Source organism: Haliaeetus albicilla, chromosome 15 (assembly GCF_947461875.1).
Source record: "Haliaeetus albicilla chromosome 15, bHalAlb1.1, whole genome shotgun sequence".
Lineage (NCBI taxonomy): Eukaryota > Metazoa > Chordata > Aves > Accipitriformes > Accipitridae > Haliaeetus > Haliaeetus albicilla.
Window position 1 is genome coordinate 7,129,512 of NC_091497.1, and position 15,339 is coordinate 7,144,850.

Sequence of the window (15,339 nt, forward strand, 5' to 3'; positions counted from 1 at the left end):
ACTCATTAGAATGGAAGAGGAAAGGCTTATGGCAGTACTGCAAAAAATAGTAACTAGTGATTTGCTGACTCTCATCTGAAGTTGGAAAAATTATTTTTGTTCAAGGTTTGAAACTGTAAAAATCATAATGTGGTAAAACTTAGTCATGAGATAATGTCAACACTTCTAAGGTCATGCTTCTTCCCCATTTGGAGGACTGATTTGTGCCTGTTCTGGAGTTTCATTGTCACAGACAAGCGTGTCCTATAAATGCCTAGTTGGATACGGACACAATTGGTACTGATCTTCCTGTTTTGAGACCCTTTCTTGTCTGTGAAAGGAGAGGTTACAGTTCTGGAGGAATTCGGGGTTTTTATTCTTGCTGCTTCCAACAGGAATGGGCTTCCAAAACCTGTCTTGGACTTCAAAGAATTCAGTGTGCAGCCATGGTTTGTTGGACTTTTTTGTTCATTGAAGGTCACTAGCAGTAGAAAGTTATAAAAATATGAGGAAAAAAGGAAGTATATATATGTGCGTGTGCATGTATACATAAAAATTTGATTTTTTTTTATACTTATGTATACACATGCTCCATCTGTGACTGAAAGTCTGGCAGAAGAAAATCTATCCATTTATATGGCTTTAAAACATTCCCCTTGAGAAACTGAAATTCAGAGTAAATTGGAAATAATAATGCTCAGCTGTTAACATGAAGACTCATCTTTGCAGGTGACATTTTTCTTTATAACCCAGAAAAGCTTTCCTGCTAGAAAAAAGTTACCCACAATTATACTCAGACTTGAGGAGAGCTTAGCTGATAATGCTGTTATTAAGATAAATGAAACTCAAGAGCTTATATACTTATGGTAATTCTCTGTGCTCACTGTGAGGTGGCAGTTCTGTAACATGGGTTAACAAAAAGTCATTTCATAAATTCAATGGTATGCTAATTGACTCAGGTTTTTTTTTTTTCCATACTTACTTGCAAAATTAAGTAACTAAGCTCTTAACAATAGAATACTGTCTGAACAAGGAAGAAGGAGCTGCTTTTTAGTCAGGCAACGTAGCTATGATAGTGGAATGGATGCATACATTGCCGTGATCAGCCTGTAGTCCTGTATGAGTTAGTCAAAGATAACCTAGCATATCAACTGAGCAGGGACAGATGGATTAGAGGGACACTAAGTAAGGACAGCAGTGATAAATGAAATCTCTACTCTATCCAGTACCTGGAAATAGATCTGTTTACAGCACAGTGAAGATCCAAATGCTCTATTTGGGATTAAAACCAGACAGCTCACTTCAGAACTTTCCTATTTTCCCGAGAATAAGTCTTTGTTCTTCTTTCACTTCAGAAGAAACAGAAAAAAACCAAAACATAAATATTTTTAATTCATATCTTGTCCTTTGGAACAGATGTTTCTGTGAAAATGTTTTTCTTTTGCCTTTCTGAGGGGTTTATTCATCTATTCTTTTGACTTTTAGGTCTGCTATTTCAGCAGAACGTAGAGAATTACAATGCATTACTTTAGGCAGATTTGGCATTAGGATTTGGATCTAGGAAGATAGTGTTCTCTAGAAAGAGTAGCCATTTTGATGATGAAAACCTATGAAATGTATTTAAGTAATCTTCCCTAAAAACCCAATATACATATCGTGGCACCCCATAACAATGTGAATCCAACTCATCAGTGAAATTAAATGGTAGCAGATCTAGCACTCGTCTCTGCTGCATTACTTGATTTGTCCCTCTAACGTGGGAGTGAGCCTTTGGATCTGCATTTTGCACATGCATGACTTAGAGAAGTTTGATTTACATCAGGCCTTCTTGGCCTACAAGACGTGGCTCACAGGGGAAGGTCTACAAAGCAGATCAGGTAGAAAAGTGCTGTCAATATTTCAGAAGCTACTTGGACCAAATACTTAACTGGTTGAAATCTTGGGTTGAAAAAGTTGAATAATACTGTTCTAGACTGCATTTCTCTAGTCTGTGAATAAGAATGATATATATAAGACAGTGTTAAACCCCAGGAAAATTACATTCTAATGTATTAGATTTCTGATGGTGCTACCTGATGCTTGTTGAACCTTGCGCATAACTTTTTCCTTTATGCCAATATTTGAGTTTTCCCCCACATTTACAAAGTGTACTCAAATATGGTGGATAAAATGCTATTTTATAACAATCTACCATTGCTTTTTAAAAATATTTGTGTTTCAAGATCAGTTATAACTGTCGGTGTAATAGTATTGATTTAAAAAATTTTAAAACTCTAGTAAGTAGAACCGCTTTAGGCTATAGAGTAAAAATGACCAAGGAACTCTGTGTACTTTATTTTATGTGCTTAACCACATAAACCAGACCATGATAGCAAAAACAATTTATATGTGAAATAATTTACAGTAAAGGTTTAAAATTTACCTTTGCAAGTGTGTTGGTTTTGGCTGGGATAGAGTTAATTTTCTTCGCTGTAGCTGGTATGGGGCTGTGTTTTGGATATGTGCTGAAAACAGTGTTGATAACACAGGGATGTTTTAGTTATTGCTGAGCAGGGCTTACACAGTCAGGGCCTTTTCTGCTTCTCACCCCACCCCACCAGTGAGAAGACTGGGGGGGGCACAAGGAGTTGGGAGGGGACACAGCCGGGACAGCTGACCCCAACTGACCAAAGGGATATCCCAGACCATACAACGTCATGTTCAGCAATAAAACTAGGGGGAAGGTGGGCCGCGGGCTGCTGCTTGGGGACTGGCTGGGCATCAGTCGGTTGGTGGTGAGCAATTGTTTTCATTTGCATCACTTGTCTTTCTTGGATTTTATTTCTCTCTGTTATTTTCATTTTCATTACAATTTATTATAATTATTTTATTTCAATTATCAAATGGTCTTTATGTCAAGCCACAAATTTTCTCACTTTTACCCTTCCGATCCCCCCCCCCCCCCCCCCCCCCGAAGGATGGGGGGGGGAGTGAGCAGGCGGCTGTGTGGTGCTTAGTTGCCAGCTGGCGTTAAACCACGACAGCAAGCAATACTGTTTCTCTTCTTTCTCCAACCTAATCTTAAAAGCATTGTTTCTTACAGGCAGATATCTGGTCATTAGGCATAACAGCCATAGAACTTGCAAAAGGAGAGCCACCTCATTCCGAATTACATCCAATGAAGGTTTTGTTCCTCATTCCAAAGAACAATCCACCAACACTGGAAGGAAACTTCAGTAAATCCCTCAAAGAATTTGTTGAGGCCTGCTTAAACAAGGACCCAAGCTTTGTAAGTGTCATCTATTTGTCAATGTATAGTAGAGAACTTGACTGGTTTACATGAATAAGTGCAGTTCAGCTTTTCTAATATGGGGCAACATACTTGTGAGCATCTTTCTTCTTTTTTTTTTTTTTTTTTTTCTGATACTGTATGTATTTAACATCTCATTTCTATCAAGACTGAAGTCTGGATTTCTTAATCTCTTTATAATGAGTCATTTAACACTCTCAAATGCAGTAAAAAAAAAATCTTTTTTTTTTTAAGAGACCTACTGCAAAAGAGCTATTAAAACACAAATTTATTTTGCGAAACTCAAAGAAAACTTCCTACCTGACTGACCTTATTGATAGGCACAAGAGATGGAAGTCTGAACAAAGTCATGATGACTCCAGTTCTGATGACTCAGATACGTAAGTTCGATGAGTTTGTAAAATACCCTTTGTAAATATAGGAGCTAAGTAGTTATTTTTAGCACATATATTCCTGTGTTCTGTTATTTACAGCTTTTCAGCTTAGCAGCCTTGGTTAACTAATGAGATCTTGATTTCAGTATTGCAAGGGATTTTGTGCAAATAACAGTCACTGAGAACAGTTTTTTCTGGCCCATTCTATACTACTTTCTCTTTTACATAGGGTCTAGGGTCTTTCCTAGATATAAGGCCAACTGTTACTCCTGTTGTGTGAGCAGAAGGTAGTCCTCACCCTGCATGGCCAAGTAGCAGTGTGCATGTGCACTGTGCTGGGCATTCACATGGCCACCTAAGGAGGGGAGCTGTCTCCTTGGTGGCAGGCTGTGCCTCGTTTTGGCTGAGTAAACAGGCAGAAGCATATCCTTGCATATAAGATAGGGTTAGTGGACAGTGCTTCCATGATAATGGGATTTTGGGGTACAAACCATATTACCTAGGTTTTTTTTTTATAAGAGGGTTTTTTGTTTGTTTGGTTTTTTTCTATCCTTCCAGGAAGGTTGGGCCATTACAGCATGATAGTCATGAAATGTCAAATTATTTATTAAAAAAGGAGAAGTGGTGTAAATATTTCCAGATTTCTTTCCTTTCCAATTTTTACTTCTCTCCTTCAAATTTTGATGGAGCTGTTTGGTAGGTCCATGAGTTTGTTTCCTCAGGAAACCCAGTTATAGATAGTTATGACTCAGTTAAAAAGTTAACTTTGTTAGTCTAAATGTAATTTTGAAAATAGTGGGTATCATCAGATTACACACTTCTGAAAATCAAGTGAAGGGATTGCCACAATTTATTCACAAATGGATTAAATTCCTTATAAGAAAGAAAACGCGACTATTCTCTGCAATTCCAGTCTGTGTGCTAATGGCAAGCATCAGGCTTGTTATGATTTCTTGGCTGCCATTACAGCTGTATACTTGTCCTACATTATTAATGGCTTCATGCCTTCCAGTGATCACAGTTCCAGCCCAAAACCAGGTCTGCTTTGGAAGGTAAGTTACTAGTCCTACAACTGGTCTCAGATCAATTACTAACTGAACTTTGAGGTTACAGTTCATTGTTCCTGTGGAATATCAGACCAGCTTTGATAGTTTGCCATGGGAGAGTAGTGGAACTAGAATAGCTATTTTGAGACAATTTAGTGTTCTGTCTAAGCCTGCTTTCCCCTCCTTTGCTTCCACAGCAGCTCTTGTATTAGATGTGGTAAAAGGGTGAGTTGGTTTGGCATGCTGGAATTCTAACTTTCCAAATCGATAAATATTTTTCTGTTGGATGAACTTACTAGAGCTAATGTATACAAGGAAGGTAGACCTACCTCTTTCAGTGACAGCCAGAAGTTCTATGTGACTTCAAGCAGAAATCTTGGAGAATTTTCTTACACTGATCACATGCTTTTTGACTTGGTAGGCTGCGCTAAAATACTTTTTGTACAATGGCCACTAGATGCCCTTTTAATCGGTGCTTTTCCTGCAAATGACTCTCAATTCACAGATCGGAAAGAAATGAACTTACAGGAGTATACATATGGTAGTGAGAGGAGAAATGTAATGCAGTGACTGATTAGTGTCAGCATAAATATTTTTGGTCTTTTAACTTAGCAGGAGTTACAGAAAAAAATCACTATGCCATCCACAAAAATGAGGCGAAAGATTGACTTAGGTGATGTAGTTTGTGAAAACCATGCTGTACCTGTACTTTTTTAGTCAAATTTTTTTTGAAGTGGGAAATTTACCTTGCCATTGGGCTGGGGATGACCTGTCTTCCTCAAAAGTATTCTAAGCTAGTGTCTTAGCTGTTTTTCTAGGCAAAAAAAGTGAATTAAGTCTTCTAATTCCCCCATCCCCCCTTCCCTAATGATTTGAGGTACTCTGTTAAAGACAGTTTTCAGATAGCAATAGGACACGTCATGTTACTTTTTTATGTAACTTGGGAGAATGTTTTCAATCTGTAATGCCTCTCTTTATTTTTGAAGTTAATTTAACATTTAGTGAAGTATCTTGGTTTCATTTTTTTAATTTCCCCAAAAGATTAATTGCCTCACTTTTCATACTTGTCTTTATACTTAGTGACGTGCACAACAGAATCCCGATTTTGGTCTTGACTGCAGTTTTTATGTTTAGCATGTATATTGAATGAACATGGACAATAAGGAGTAGGTAATAGAACTTCTTAATTTTTTTTCCCCTCCCTTGAAGTGAACCAGATGGTCAGGCTTCAGGTGGGAGTGATTCAGGAGAGTGGATCTTTACAATAAGAGAAAAAGACCCCAAGAATCTAGAGAATGGAGCAGCCCAGCCTTTGGAGTTGCAAAGAAATAAGGTGCTCAAAATATTGACTGTATTATATAAGGAGATAATTCTTGCTTTAATAATTTAGTGGGGTGATTTTTATTTCATACCTTTAAAAGCATTTAAACTGTAAAACTTTCAGAACTTTTGCTAAAATTTTATATTCTACAGTTGTCTTTCACAAAACATTTTGAGTAAGTCTTGAAGTTTGGGTATTCTGTAGATGTGTCCTTCTTCTGTAGTTTGTGAAATATGTACCAAAATATTTCTGTAGTTTGTGAAATATTACAACTGGGGGAAGACCAGGCAACATTTTATTAAAAAAATCTTCCTTCTGTAAAGTAAACTTAAACCAGTACAGTAACAAAGTTAAGCTGGAGTTTTGGGGAAGGTATTCAGGTCTTCTAGGAAAAAAGACTACAATGTAGCAAAGACTAGAATGTGCATATGTCCAAAAAAGAAACCAACCCCCAACCCACAAACCGAAAAAACCCAACCCAGAATAAAGGATGTTTAGGAGCTGCTCCATTCTGCTCCATTGTATTTTCTGCAGCCTGTGTGGCTAGGGGAGGTGGTTGCTACCCTGGCTATGAAAATTCTGTGTGTGTGCTCTTACCAGAACTGGAGAAATACAAGAAAAATACTGTGTCATATGGGAGGAACCTAGTAAATATTAGCATGTCTATGATTTAGTACATGCTTAGTAGGATTGTGGTGGGGTGGGTTTTTGGTTGTGTGTTGTTGGTGGGGTTTTTTGGGGTTTGGGTTTGGTTTGGTGTGTGTTTTGTTTGTTTTAAATTTTGAGCTTGCATGTATTTGAGGTGCTGCAGCCTCAAATTTTAATTCAGCCTCCATTTTCCACAGTGCTTTGGAATACTGTGTTGTAGAACATTTTACATACTTTGTATATACATAGAAACAGATTTTTCATAGTGTAGCATGTTGGAAATATTTTTTTTCTTTGATTAGAAACAGAATACAATGAGGATGCTTTTTTTTCAGAAATAAAATTGGTCAGAATTTTGTTTTCTTTAAAGGAAAAGGATATCCCAAAGAGGCCTCTATCCCAATGCCTGTCTACAGTTATATCCCCTTTATTTGCAGAGGTAAGTCATTGCTTTAAAACTTCACAATTCTAGGATTTATGTGTCTGAAAAATAGAAAAATATGATGAATGACACCTAAGGTTTCTACAACCCGTTTGGAACTTGATGTGTTACAGTTTTAGCTGTACCCTTTGCTTTCATGCATGTCTGCTTTTCAGATCTTTGTTTTGCTTCTAACAATATGTCATATGCATGGTAGCAACATCAACCATGCTAGCCTAAAGCAATGAACATCAAAACCAAAAAGCTATGTAAATGTTTGGATTGCAGCATTCCATTTTTTGACACTGCTTTATCTCTTTATCTGTCATGTTATCTGTTAGAAATTTCACGTTCTTCAGTGTTCCAAGATATAGCTGTGCACCAGATCAGCAGGAACTTAACTTTTGAATTTTACTACTAGTAACATGACACTTTCTTCCAAGGAAGTCCAGATCCTGCTAAGCTTTTTGAATGTTCTTTAGTGAGTTCTGAGAAAGAAAGCATTTTACCAGTCATACTCAGCATGTTATACCAGCTCCTACACAAGTGAAGCACTGAGACCTTCCCTTTCAGCCCTCAGTTCCAGCCTAATCACAGGATCCTTTGGTTCAGCGGGGAGATGAGAGAGTGCTCAGGGCACTCTGTTGGTAGAGTTGACAGGGTGAAAACATTTTCTAGTAGTGCTTGCACAAGTGCATCTGCAGTGTATATGTATAAGCTATAGGTGTACAAGTGTGTATACTAAAGTGAGTATGTATAAGCAGCACATCTTGAAACCAAACAGCTACAGGTAAATAGTGCATCTTTCTTGGGGTACTTTGTTGTAATTTTTGAATGTGAGCATGCTGAAAAGGATATGTGAATGATGAGTGACATCCTGATAAGTACTGCAAAGACTAAATTAAGGATGAAAAAAGTCTTCAGGATGTAAGGGTGTAAAATGAAAGTAAAATCATGACATTGTGAACACTGGTGCTTGCTTCCTAACAAGCTTTTGCATTGTTTATAGAATTGTTTATGAATATCTTATTAATATATCTCTTCATGTTTTTCTTTCAGTTGAAAGAGAAGAGTGAAGTATGTGGTGGTAACACAGATTCCATAGAAGAACTGAGAAAGGCTATTTATTTAGCTGAAGAGGCTTGTCCGGGCATTGCAGATAACCTGGTGTCACACCTTGTGCAGAGGCTTCAGAGGTAATGAAACTATTTCACTAAGCGTTACAGAAAATTGCAGATCTGATTCTACAAGTATTTGACTAGCGTTAAATTGGAAGAATTACTTTCTATTTATAATAGAGGAAAAAACCACTTGTGCTTACAGTTTGTACAATTGTTTGCTTACAAAAACCCCTAATTGTATCAGCAGTTCTAATTTCTAGTTTCAGGTGATGGCCCATATGTATGTTCATGCTGTCAGTGTGCATATTGTGTGTCAAATGAGACTGGACGGCCTTTTCCCTTTGCAGTTCCTATAAGGGACATTGATGCTTTCTTAGTGTCTGGGTGTATGTTGCAGCGGATGCCCTGTGTCACTTTTAATTTCTTTTAACCACTTTGATAAACGGACTGTTCAGTTAGTTTGTGTTTCTTTCAGTCACATAGTAAGTGGTTCCTTGTTCATTCATTAAAGATAGTTGTCGTGGTTTAACCCCAGCCAGCAACTAAGCACCACGCAGCCGCTCACTCACTCCCCCCCCATCCAGTGGGATGGGGGAGAAAATCAGGAAAAGAAGTAAAACTCCTGGGTTGAGATAAGAACGATTTAATAGAACAGAAAAGAAGAGACTAATAATGATAATGATAACACTAATAAAATGACAACAGTAGTAATAAAAGGATTGGAATGTACAAATGATGCGCAGGGCAATTGCTCACCACCCGCTGACCGACACCCAGCCAGTCCCCGAGCGGCGAATCCCTGCCCCCCCCACTTCCCAGTTCCTAAACTAGACGGGACGTCCCATGGTATGGAATACACCGTTGGCCAGTTTGGGTCAGGTGCCCTGGCTGGGCATGAGAAGCTGAAAAATGCTTGACTGTAGTCTAAACACTACTGAGCAACAACTGAAAACATCAGTGTTATCAACATTCTTCACATACTGAACTCAAAACATAGCACTGTACCAGCTACTAGGAAGACAGCTAACTACATCCCAGCTGAAACCAGGACAATAGTCTGTATGGCCTTTTGGTGGTACCTACAAACCCAACATTTTGTATTACTTCAAAAGGCCAAATTTCATAAGAGATTTTCTAACTGCCTAGGCTAGGAATATATTCTTAACAAACACTCAATTTCCTGTTCTTTTAAATGCTATGCAAGAAGAGATCAGGGGTATAAATTTCAGAATCTCTGCTTGAAGAGGCTTTAAATGCAACCTTGAATCCAGGAGTCCACAGCTGTTGTGAATCTATACCACCCAGGTTGGATTGCTTGGTACTAGAAAAAACTCATGGCAATGATTAATCATAGATTGCTACTTTGAAAAAGATCACCCTGAGCAGGTGTCTCCCTTATACTGTCTCTAACCACAGCTTGGTAAAATTTTAGATAGGACACCTCAAATTAAAGCAGAGGATTACCAGGCCGACACTGTGTCATTCAGTAAAAATCAGTGCCAAGAAGTCTGCAAGCAATTGTGTTTCTTGCTTTCTGGGCTGTTAAGCATGAAGCCCAGTCAGCATCTTTAGTGCTAAAAGGTCACTTCTGGATGCCAGATGTCCTGATTCTCCTCTCAGTTGATCCTGGCCAGCTTGAAAGAGTTTCTGGAGCTTCAATCTTAGTTTGTTTCCATTAGGGATTCCAAAACTGACGCCAGTCTTTCATCAGCCCAATGTTTCGGTGTCAAGTTTCTGTTAGCCTGGTACAGGGCCTTCCTGGAACTGGGAACCTTAAAGACTTGATGCTGCAATTGAAGCTGAAAGTGACCATGTGGAGACAGGCTTTCCACTGGGCACTTCTTTTGTGAATGCTAGAGATGATCCTATTGCTGTCACGACAGCAACAGTCATATTTTTTGTCCTAGGAGATAGGTTTCAGAGCCCTTTATACACCTAGTTAGCATTTTGTTTTCCTTCTGTTCTGCTTCCTTGGGCTGTTGCTGTTGTTCTTGGTCATAATGACTTCTAACAGTGGAGGTAGACACTTCATTTTCTTTGAGGGAGAGAAAGAAATATTCATAGAGAATATTTGTTGATGGGTCACATCTGGGTGAATTTTCTCTTATTCCAAGGATGATACTCAGCTAGTGTGTTATCATGACTAGCACTCCTTCCAGAAAATGAGTGGGGAAAAAAATGAATGGTAGGATCTCCCCCTAAAGAGGAGTTTGAACTATTCCGTAGCTTAGTAGGTATCCCTTATGAATAAAGCTATTTTTGGAGCTAGTCAGCTTCTGAAAAGATAGTTCCTTCTTGTTTGAATACTACAAGAAATACGTTCTGTTACATCATTAAGTCATTCATTGTATTCACTTAAAATACCCTCTCAATTTGATAGCTAACTATTGAAGATGGCTCTTCAACAATATGTTTCTAATGAGATTTTAATTCCTCTTATGATTGGTTAAAACTGGATTTCCCAAGTTTGTCTGAATGGATGAGTTGGGACCCTCAGGAGAGCTGCCCAATAACTTGAGTGAATCCATTTACCTTCCCCCTCCAATTCTGATCTCTGATGTTTTATAATTTATTGAAAGCTTAACATGATTAAAATGGGTGCTTCTCTCTTTGGATGATTTAAGAATCGGCTTAGACCAAGAAATACATGTTTCCTGTCCCAGTAATATTTTGGAAAGATGGACGTAAACTTGCCAAGTAGGAAAGTTGGAATTGTTAAATGTTGTCCCCAGTATACAGAATTCTTACATCATCATATGCTTCTCAGTAACACACTTGAACACAGGTTGTTGCTATTTGCTCAAAAAGCAGGGCTATGCTAATAGGGTGTATTTGCATGTTGTTCAGCTCCATGGCTTTTTTCTTTAAAGTGTGACAGCAGTGGTGGATATTCTGCAAGGAAAAAGGCTGAAACTCCAACAGCATAAAACGGAATAACTTCTGGTTGCTGCTTGTTGTAGAATGCCTTGTCACAACGATAACTATTTCTTTTCCTCTTCAGATATTCACTAGCTGGAGGAGGTACTTCATCCTACTGATGTGCTGTTCCTGACTTTTCTAAGACAACAGAGATCCCTTGGTGTCTGCACTGAAGGCGCACACCCTAATGTTTTTCTGCCCCTCAGTCACTGGAATGTCCTTTGGTGGAAGGACGTTCTTAAATGTGCAAGAGTGAAAATGAAGTCTCTCAGACAGAGGCAGTCTTTTTCAGCTCCTTAAAGCTATAATTTTTTTAATGATAATGCACATATTCCAGGGAGGTGTCTTTTTGTAAACTGAAATGTATATTTAGGTTTGTGATAGAGAAATTGAAGATATTGAGAAACCTCAGGTATCTTGCTTTAAGAATTCCACTGGGAGATGGAGTATGTTTGTTGGAATTGTGTACAGATATGTATATAATGTCTTTTTTAACTGAACGCCTTTCAACGTGCTTAAGGAATCACTGTGTACAAAATGGTAAAGTGCTTTTGTAGATAATGTTAGTGGGGTAAATATTTGACAGGCCATAACTGAGTATTGCCTTGCCTTTATTACATGTACATTTTGAATTATGTGATAAGTGAATCTTGGTTTGGTTTTTGTATGTGAAGGATTTGCCATTGAAAGAGTTAATCCTGTACTACGGAACCTTCTATTCGTACCTCAGCAAAGACACAATTTTATTCTGTTTCTCCAATATTTCTTCCTTTTTATCTATATTCTGAGCGTGACTTTCTAATTATGGTACTACTTCTGGTTGTTTTAAATTTAATACACCTTGTGTCTCAAAGCTTTAAATTACTGTTTTTCCTAAAGAATGAGCTCTTTCATATTTTCAGTTTTAAATTGTGCCAATGCAAATTCTGAACCCTATGTATCGTTCAATTTTAGCAATAGATATTTGTGAAGCTTATAGTGAAATTCAGATGCAATCCTTTTTCACCTGAACATGTTTGAATGCTCACACAAATAAATCTTTATTACCTTCATTTATTCTGAAATATCTCATTAAGATGTTGGCTCTGAGACAGTGGCAAGTATTTCTTCATCATGCCTATTTTATCATTAAAATGAATGTCTTGCAGCATATAAGAAAAATGGTCCATAGATTCTATATTTGGTCTTGTTGCCTAATCTGTGCATCTCTTTACCAAAAGTGATAGACATTAAGACAGAAAGACTGCAAAACTGAGCCTGAGTGTTGTATGCTGTGTCCTATTACTTGTCTCCCCAGAAGAAAGTTACTTCTTGAAAATTCTGAATTCTGAAATTTCCACTATTCCTGTGAGTGCTGACTTACGGTTTTATAGTTCTTGGAAATAGTAACATTAGTTACATGGACAGTTGATTAGATGGCTTTTTTTTTTTTTTTTTTTTTCCTCAACAGTATTACTCTGAGGTTTACCTTGGTTTGGTTCAGGTGCTTCTTGTTCTGGTAGCTAAGAGAGCATTTTTGCCTTGTTTTTAATGAAGGAATTAATGATTTTATGTTTTGTGTGATAGTGAGGTAACTTATCTGTTTAATTTAAAAAAAAAAGTTTTGGAACGAGAGGATTAAAATTTTAAAAGTATAGGCATATCTACTTGGCTTGGTACAAAAAGACGCAGGTTCTCTAACCATTCTGGAAGCTGGTAAGGTTTCCTTGCAGGACTTCATATCACCATGGTAGCCCTTATTCTATGCATATTAATAGCCTTAATTATTAATTTAATAATTTAACAGTAAGAGGACACTGTCATGCTAACAGAGCTATGGAACTTCTGACCAGGTTGAAACAACGGCTGAAAGAAATGGGTATATGTGCACTCATTCTTGTTGTATCTAAGAATATGGCTACATGTTTGCCAGCATAATGAGGTAATGGTTTTCCTTTGTGGCTAAGTGAATTTAAAGTAAATTAAACAGTGCATAAGTTTGACCAATGATTTATAACTCCTCTTTGATTAATATCTTTAAATATGCTGTTTTGTGTGCTCTTAAACATTCAGGATAGGCTTACCCTTGAGGAGACAAATTTAGCTTTGGGGTTGTGAAATGTGCATCTGAATACAATGCAGTGGGAAGTTTACCTGTTGACATCTCAACATCAGAACATTCAGCCATTCAATAAATATGTACTGTTACAGCATATGGAAATAAACAGATGTGTTTGCATTTGAAATATACATAGATTAATGGAAGCTTTTCCCCAGTCATCTGTTAATGTAGAGACTTGAAATTAAAGCAAGCTTGCTGGGAGATGCACAGAACTCAGATTTAGTGGGGAAGTTAAATTTATGGTGCTGGCTGGAATATCGAGAATTTCTCAATCAGAAAATTAAATGAATTCTAAGGTATGCCATTTTTAAACAATCATTTCAAAAGTTACACATACAATTTTTTGAATTGCATTTTAGTTGCATTCCAGGACTGTATGTTGAGGAAATACTTCTCCAACTAGATTGCGGCAGAATTTGCTTGGTGAATGTGTCCCTTGGCTTAGGAGCTTAAGATGAGTCAGACCTAGAGCAAGGGCAATTGGCCAAAAGGCTAGGAGGTTTAGAAAAAGACAAGACCTCATTTATGGTAGAGATGTGTATTTTTATATGTACTATATAGATTATTTAAATATAGGCTATCTTAAACTGAGATTCACTGAAAAAAAGCGTGCTGTATCTTGAATGTAGAATTACAATCATTTGCTATTGAAAAGTATTGATACTTTAAAAATCAGATCTATATTGGTAACAGAAGAGGAGCTTCATTTGAAAGAAGCATGGCCTCAGTTTCTGAAAGAAAAAGAAGTGTATTGGTATTTTCGAGAGGTGGTTTCATGCTAAAAACATGTCTGTGTTTTGTTATAATGTGGCACTGATGATTCTTCTGTGCAGGTAGTACTTCTTCAGTCAGTCTTGAATATACTAAGTAAGTGACAAGCTATCCCTATTTATGCAAACATTTAAATTAGTGGAACTGCTTATTTGCCAGGGATTTCAAGATTAGGCAGTAAATAAACTCACTGTTTAAAAAAAAAAATCAGTCATTTGAACTGAAGGCTTGCTTTTTTGTAAGTATCAGATGTGTAATCTATTTTTTTAACTTAATTTTCCTTGCAGTTGCACTTTGTAGTTTATCACCAGTTTACTAAAGGATGTCGGCATGATCGCTATCGTACAGAATGCTTTTGGTGTAATAACAAAGCAGCTCTTTCGCTGAAGTGCCATGGTTCCTTTGCAGCTCCAAACATTTTGTGTATGTCCATGTGGGTATGGACCAAGGAACCAATTACTGCGGAGTGATTTAACTGTGGCGTTCTGCCCTCGCAGTGCAGGAGGGTGGGCGGAGGGGGAAGGTAAGAGCGTGCGCATTGGCACTGAACTGCAAAGTAGCTGGCATGCTGTGAGTTCATGTCCTGCTTTATCCACCGTAACTCCTTCATCTGCCTGTCCTTTTACTGTACTCGTGAAGTGTCTTGCTTAGTGCTTACTACTTTATGTGGTGTTCCGTATTATTTTTTAAACAACGCGGTACCAGTTTGTAGTACTTTTATTTACATTAGCCTTACTTTTAAGGCAATGTATTTTTGCCTTCAAAAATGTCACCATTGGAAGATTATCAGAAGTGCTTATAAGCACAGGTGTAACGCAAGGATCAGTACAAGCGCAAATTATTTTTATTGTAAGTTGCTGGGGAGGAGCTTAAAGCATAGCACAAATCTGCAAGCTTGCTCTTTTTAACTGGATTTTGCAGATGTGCTAGTAGTTGCACTGAGCATATGCAGTAGACAAGTATGTAATGGTTTTCTGCCTTTTTTTAAAGCATGATTACAGAGGACAATTAAAAGTGTATATCTTGTTTTCTGTAATATTGCTGCCTGTTTATAACTGTGTGTTTAAATTTTACTTTTGTCACTCTACACCAACATAATAAACGCCTTGTAAACTACATGACCTAGAAATAAAGAAGGAAAAGTTTAACGTAATTTTGCCATCTGAGTGGTCAGTAAAAAAGATGAGATTTGGGGGTCTTCTCCTCCCAGGAGGGGATGCTCTTGCGGGTCCCTAGCTCAGTTACTGCCCATGTGTCAGTAATGGTAAGCAGAAAGTTTATAAATTGGTGTTCAGTTTTTAATGGTAAAAATCTCAGAATTGGTACAAGAGAAGATTCTTGCTTAAACT

At 37.6% G+C, this 15,339-nt stretch overlaps 1 protein-coding gene across 2 annotated transcripts in view; it reads left to right on the forward strand.

Annotated features, from left to right (window-relative positions):
• The window catches only part of STK24 (serine/threonine kinase 24), a 62,502-nt gene extending 47,359 nt beyond the window's left edge, over nt 1-15,143 (forward strand). For both annotated transcript variants that reach the window (XM_069802438.1, XM_069802437.1), the window contains exons 6-11: nt 3,062-3,247; nt 3,503-3,648; nt 5,898-6,021; nt 7,028-7,096; nt 8,138-8,274; nt 11,201-15,143. In XM_069802438.1, the coding sequence (XP_069658539.1) occupies nt 3,062-3,247; nt 3,503-3,648; nt 5,898-6,021; nt 7,028-7,096; nt 8,138-8,274; nt 11,201-11,237 (699 nt within the window). In that variant the 3' untranslated portion in view covers nt 11,238-15,143. The remainder of the gene's footprint in view (nt 1-3,061; nt 3,248-3,502; nt 3,649-5,897; nt 6,022-7,027; nt 7,097-8,137; nt 8,275-11,200) is intronic.
• The last annotated feature ends 196 nt before the right edge of the window (nt 15,144-15,339 follow it).